The sequence below is a fragment of the Lolium rigidum genome, chromosome 2, assembly GCF_022539505.1.
Source record: "Lolium rigidum isolate FL_2022 chromosome 2, APGP_CSIRO_Lrig_0.1, whole genome shotgun sequence".
Taxonomy (NCBI): Eukaryota; Viridiplantae; Streptophyta; class Magnoliopsida; order Poales; family Poaceae; genus Lolium; species Lolium rigidum.
In genome coordinates, this window is record NC_061509.1 from 165286879 (window position 1) to 165293879 (window position 7001).

The following is a 7001-nucleotide window of genomic DNA, read 5'->3' on the forward strand; positions in this document are numbered from 1 at the left end:
CCTGTGAACAGTAGAGAGGAGGGAAGGAAGGAGACCCGCTACTTTGAGAAGGAAAGGTTGTTTCTTTGTCCCTTTGTGAAGTTGATTCCTCGCGTGACACCTCCCTCCTTTTCCAATTTCCCTCCGCCCCCCTTCCCGCCTCATTTTCCATCCACCAACCAGCAACCAGCCACCCCACCACCATATACATCCTCCTCTCCCCACAACCAAAACCCGCGCCCAAATCCTCCATCCCACCACGCACGATTCTCCCTCCCGACCCCGCCTAGCCTCCAGATCCATCCATGGCGCACCCGCCCGCCGACCGCCGCCCGCGCTCGCCGCGCGCCGACTGCGACCACCACCGCTTCCTCCGCCCGGGCGCGCTGGCCCGCCTCCGCGACTCCAAGATCGTCGCCCGCTCCCTCCGCTCCGCCGCGCGGGCCCTCCCGCCCTCCTCGCCCCCGCCCCGCTCCCCCGCGCACCTGTCGCCCGCCGAGGGCGCCGTCCCGCACTTCTACTTCGGCGGGGCCGCCGCTAGCCCCCGGTACCCGCTCCGGAAGAAGCTCGCCGCGGCCAGGGGCGTCGTCTTCCTGCCCCCGCACCCGCCGCCCATGTCGCCCGGCGCCGCGGAGGCCTTCCTCGGCGCGTTCGCGCTCGCCCCGTCGGACCTCCTCGCCGCGCACTAAAAAGGCCTTGTGGATTGATTCGCCGCGTACCTGGGTGTGTTCGCGGCCGCGCGGCTGGTCGGAGCGTACTGCACACCAGTTGATGTGCCGCTCGGCTGTTGTCTTAGGATTCGTTAGATCTGTGCAGATGGCGTCATTCTTAATTTAGGAATTGTAATGTATCTTCTTTCTCAGATGTAGGAACCGTAACCTTTTTTCAGGTGTAGGAATTGCAACTTCAGAGTAAAAGAATCTGTAGTTATCTTTGAGGAACTGTGTCTTTAGAGAATAAATAAAAGTTTTGTGCTCTGTACTTGGTTTGATTTCAATTTTCATCTCTGATTTCGCCTAATATGTCTGTCATTCTTACAAAAATTTACTTTCACAGAGCATTGCTTGCCTGCACTTACATTGAGTTGGATACAAAACCATGTCACGAGTATTACAAACACCGCTACCACAGATCTCGTACAAAACTGTGTTAGTTTTCATTTAGTTGGATACATCGATGCAGTCACCTTGCTCCCAACTGGATGCAACCGTTTTACTGTTACACTTACAACATTCCATATCTCCATAGCAAGCCGGGAGCCACCGGCATCACTAGCTCTTGCTCAGGTATTTACTCGCAAGGGCGACAGATTTGGCGTCAATGTCATTCATCCAGTAATCCCTCTCGGCGCGGCGTCGACGCTGCATTTCCCTCCTGGCCCTCTTTGGTGCCAGCCTCGCTTCCCTCGACGCATAGGCTAGCCTGAACCTCTCCGCGATCGGTATTTCAGGCAGAGCATTTGGCTGAGGTGGAGGAGCTGCTCTTTGGGGGGCGGCAGACACTGCCCACGTTTTCGGATCAATATCTTCTACTACGGAATGGTCTAGTGGCACGCTCGCCAATGCTTCATTCGGGGTCTTGGATCCGCCCAGGTCAAGAAGTGATCGCTGCGGGTTGACAGTAACACGAGGACACTCTGCTGCGAGGATTTCTTTCGAGTAATCATCTATCTTGGGCTGTAAGACACGCAAAATACGAAACACAAGGGGCACACTGTTAGTTAATTAATTGATTGTGAATGAGTGGAGATGACAGAACTTGCATGCTTACCCAAACTAGCCATCTTAAAGACTCTGCGCCGCCGCCAATATCTACTGCTTCAAGTTCCTCCCATGAGTCCTCTTCAAGAGTATTCAGTTTGGGTTTTAAAAGATCGACGCACCGACGTGCTGTGAATTCGCTTCTTAGACAGCCTCTGCAATCATGGGATATAAGCCCTTTTTCATATCTTGCTACGTGGAATACTATGCAGTCAGCACTGAAACCTATGTGACTCGCCAGCACTGACAAAGTAGAGAGCAAAAAACAACTTCCAACCAAGGCTTGAACTAGCTATTCTATGCTCAAGCTAGGCAGAGAGGTCAAACAGATAACACGCACCATACATGACCACATACTTTCAGCTGGTACATATTGACCACTGGCATCAATCTAATTTATCATTTTCTTTTTGCTAATTGTCAGGTATACATGACAAATAATATAATTTTCAGCTGCAAAGTGCATGCATAAATTAAGTGGCATATTATACAATTAGACAGGTGACATTGGAGTTTCAGTTTTCTTCAATAAGAAAACACAAGTTTCATAGGGCTACTGAATTCAACCATGTTTGAGTAATCCACAAAGAACTAGAGCAAAATCATAGAAATCATAATCAACTAGATGATTCAAGTAACCTATAGGGGTAAGAATCAGAGAAGTAAAACATCGTTCTAGACCATAAATAAATCCTATACATTTAATTGGAGGTCATACCCGCATCTTAATATCTCCAAGGATGGACAGTGGCATATAACCTCTGAAACGGCAGCAGCAGTTATTTTTTCACATCGACTGCATGCAAAGATATATCATTAAATATAACAAAACCATTAACTAGACTATTTGTTTAACTTCCACCAAGTAATAGCTAACACATAACATCAAAGCTTACCTAATATCAATAGCCCATAAGCTACTACAAATCTGCGCCACAGTAGCCAAACCAACATCAGTAACATCAGACCCAGATATATCTAGGACCTTCCAGGAGCTATCAGCAAGAGAAACCAGAACTTCGTCATTCAGTAACCTTCTCCTCCTTGCAATAGAAAGAATTGCCAACTGTATCATACAATTAGCTCAACTATCACTGATAGATGTACGGGTATCGGTAGAACAGATAATAAAGGTGCGGGTAGGAAAGGGACACAAAGTGTCATAAATATACCAGAATTTTCCCACTGGTACCAAAGTTCGACAATTCAACATCAGATAAAACATATTGTGATTTGCTACTATTCTATAACCAGGTTAGAGAACCTTATACCAAACAATATTTTTTGTATTATGGCTGATACTCAATTGCGCTGTCTCCTAATTTTTTAACTTCAAGATGCATGTCTTCTGTGCTACATTGTCGAGATTGAAGATTCCACACTCCACAGCAAGCAATGAATACAAAACATAGATTCTTGGTGTTGCTTAAATGCCTTCCTTGTCTGAAGTGTTATAAGTAAATTTGCTGAAAGAGGGCGTGAGGTGTAACATACACTGAGCTGCCAGAAGAAATCAGCATTTCAAATCATTGTCTAAGAAGAACAATAGACGGAACTCTAGTTTCTTGGATCACCCTAGAGTTGCAGCCACGAATGGTCAATACATTTTGAATTGTACTGGCAAATGCCACTTTTGGTGGATATGTAAATGGCGCTTAACAACGACATGTTTATTTGGCAGGTGGAGTTCATGCTCATTTGCAGAAAAGCAATATATTTTTCTCCTACTTCAAAAAAATTAATTTTTCAAAAACTTACTAACTATCATCACGCTGGCAACCCATTGTTACGCATCAAGTTTTAATTAAAAAATTGGAATGATGAGATTATCCAAATAGTTTCAGACTCTAGTTGTTCATAATGTCCATAACCGGAGATATGGCTAAGTACTTAGTTTCACACTCGAGAAGATGTACACTTTGCCCGAAATGACCTAGCCAGCCCCTTCTACCATGATGGTCAATTTGCTCAAATAGTCAGGTGAAGGCTAAAACGAGACCTTTGGAAAATAGAACCACGAACCACGCTACGGATCGTATCCAACCTACAATTCACTACCTGCTGATACACGACTGGCCATGGTCCTATAACTTACTTAGTCAAGACAGAGCCCATATGACATGTGGTTATACTGGAAGCTACCAAAATAGAAACCCGTCAAATCTATTTGTTTCTAGGTGTCCATCCACAAGTGTGATGCACAAGACAGCCATAGACATGACTTTGGTGTAACCACTCAACATAAACCAAGCAAATCCACTTGCACCCGTGATCTTAAGTTGTTTTATTACATCAACACAATGATTTAAATACATTGATCTAGGATAGCCATATGAATGTCATGACATTATTCTTTGTTGCCACCTTATTGTAGAATGCTTAGCCTTGCTATTTTAGATATGTGGTTTGGGAATTTATGATGTGTTATGTGATGCTGGAAAATCATTGCCTTGATGTCATAAAACAACTAAAGATAATGAATCATCTAGGTGCAAGTGGCTTTGCTTGGTTTATGTTGAGTGGTTATACTAGAGTCATGTCTATGTCAGTCGCGTTTATCACACTTGTGAATGGCCACCTAGAAACAAAGAGATTTGACAGGTTTCTATTTTGGTAGCTTCTAGTAGAACCACATGTCATATGAGCTCTGTCTTGACTAAATAAGTTATAGGACCATGGCCAGTCGTGTATCAACAGGTAGTGAATTGTAGGTTGGGTATGATCCGAAGTATGGTTCATGGTTCTATCTCCCAAAGGTCTCGTCTTAGCCTTCACCTGACCATTTGAGCAAATTGACCATCATGGTGGAAGAGGTTGGCTAGGTCATGTGAAAGAAGTGTACATCTTGTTGGGTGTGTCAAACTAAGTACTTAATCGTGTCCTCGGTTATGAACATTATGAGCAACTAGAGTATGTTTGAATAATCTCATCATTTCAATTTTCTTAATTAAAACTTGATGGGTAACAAGGGGTTGCCAGTGCGATGATAGTTAGTAAGTTTTTGAAGAACTAAAAATTGTTTTAAAAGTAGGAGAAACAAATCTTGCTTTCTGCAAATGAGCCTGAACACCACCTACCAAATAAGCAAGTCGTTGTTAGGCGCCATTTACATATCCACCAAAGTTGATATTTGCCAATACAATTCAAAATGTATTGACCATTCGTGGCTGCAACTCTACGGTAGGTTACTCCGAGGACGAGTGAGACACCGCTTTAGGTCGCGAGCTTATACTTAGCATGTTCGCATGAACTGTTTTATTTGAGCTAGCTTCGAGCTATGCAAGTTGTAATAATTATACTCTCGATCATATGTTGTAATAAAGATGCATTTGCTACTCTGTGTGCTAGCGAATGATCCTAGGTACTAGCACTCTATGCACACAGATCCAATCCTTACCGGGTTGAATTGCTACATATGTGGCCTAGTGGTACTGGTAGGCACAAGGTTGAATTGCTACATATGCTTGGAGAGAACTCACCAGGGGCTTACTGGCTAGAACCACGGGTGGTGGTCTAGGCAGCTTGGGTACGAATCTCACCTCCTTAATAAAAGTAGTGTATAGTTCCTCCTAGACACTCATTCATTCAGGAACTCAGTTTGGCATTCTTTTGTACTCCCTCTTGTCTCATAAAACGTGTCTAAGATTTGATAAAATTTGGATGTATCAACATACTAGATAGTGTCTAGATACATCTAAATTTTGACAAATCTAAGACAACTTTCGTAAGACGGAGGGAGTACATAATATACATTGTTTCTCCTAACTCATTCTCCTAATGGGTCACCTTGTCAATTAATTGGGCTCCAATTAGAAACAACAAACAAACTCAATATTTCATCAAATCTTGAGCAGAATGTTCATTCAGAATTGAGGCAAGAATCAAACATGAGAAGAACCATGTATAACCAAATATGTAAACTGGTACCTTTATGTGGGGTGGAAAGAAGGCAGTGAATTCAGAAATATCGGTGATAATATCTTCAAGATGCTGACCGAGGACGCCAATGCACAAATTGACCAATTTTCCAGGCCTCGCCTTCTTCATGGGAGAATCTGAATTAGTTCGAATTTGCAAATTATCGTTTTGTAGAAAACACGCAACTCCACAGCATCTAAGAAAGCACTCGGTTTCTCTGATCTATATGCCACTAGATGAAGGTGAACAATAAAGAACTAATTCCACCACCAAAGCAACTTTTTTTTTGAAACTAGTTGGAACTTCTAGATGTATGTGTAGCTAATAGCAACAGTGGAGTCATGCAGTGCTTAAAACTTTAGACGTCCCTTTTAGATAGCATTGATGGAACAATCAAAGTGAAGCTTCAACCGAATCCACTACACCTTCCATGAGAACAATGGCTGCATCTGTTTTTCTACCATCTCAGAAAGTTCGCAGTTTCTTTTTCCTACCCAGGATGAATAAGTGAGTAACACGAGATTTTCATATTTTAGAAAGTTACCAGTACGCTGCCAGGAACACTCCCATACCTAGAAACAGAGCGTACACATTTAGATCCCTAAACTGGCTACACTAATCCACACAGGTATGCAGCCATGGCTTATACAACATAAAAGATCAAATGAAATCCTGAGATGAGTAACTTATCTCCAATTGTCCATACCATACGAATTACGAGGAACAGAAACAGAAATCCATAACATGGGAATTACTAGGGATAGAAACGGAGAGCTTACACAAGGACGCCGCTGGTCCCGGCGGTATACTCGTGGGCTTCCGGCGCGGCGCTACCTGGATACCGCTGAAGGACGCCACGAGCTCCGCGACCACCGACTTGCCCTTCTCCATCAAGGGGCGGATCGAGGTAGCCGGGGCGGAGGCGACGCGGGACCGCGGCCGCGGGGCAGCGACGGCGCGCCGGTCGTAGGGAGAACTCGATAGAGAGAATACGCCGGACGGCGCGAGGGGAGGCGGCGGTGGTGGAGAGGAATCCGGCGGGGCGGGGCGGGGCGGGGGATCGGGAGGTAGCCGACTTCCCTAGGGATAATACCGACATAGGGCCATGGCCCCAGGGGAAAATTTGACTGGTTTTCCCTGCCAGGACTCGAGCAGAGCGTTTGGTTGCGAACAAGTGGGCCCGCAGCCACATTGACCGGTAACAGGTTGTGCTGGTGACCAATGTCGAAGATTTTTCGAAACAAATTAGGTCACTATATAAGAGCATCTTCAATGACGTCACCGAAAGCCCTCCTATGTTCTAACAAATCTTCCATCGATTTGTTTATTGGCCGAAAATGTTTG

The 7001-nt window shown here is 44.8% G+C and overlaps 2 protein-coding genes across 2 annotated transcripts; one reads left to right on the top strand and one right to left on the bottom strand.

Moving 5' to 3' along the window:
- The first annotated feature begins 284 nt into the window (after positions 1-284).
- On the top strand, positions 285-668 carry LOC124690283. Its single transcript, XM_047223685.1, has one exon. The coding sequence runs from the start codon at positions 285-287 to the stop codon at positions 666-668; it is 384 nt and encodes a 127-aa protein (XP_047079641.1).
- A 395-nt stretch (positions 669-1063) lies between these two features.
- LOC124692563 lies at positions 1064-6576 on the bottom strand. The gene is made up of 6 exons (XM_047225957.1): positions 6437-6576; positions 5667-5794; positions 2636-2805; positions 2458-2535; positions 1750-1894; positions 1064-1655 (listed from the first exon to the last, which is right to left on the bottom strand). The coding sequence occupies exons 1-6, from the start codon at positions 6546-6548 to the stop codon at positions 1251-1253; spliced, it is 1038 nt and encodes a 345-aa protein (XP_047081913.1). The 5' UTR covers positions 6549-6576; the 3' UTR covers positions 1064-1250.
- Positions 6577-7001: the final 425 nt, after the last annotated feature.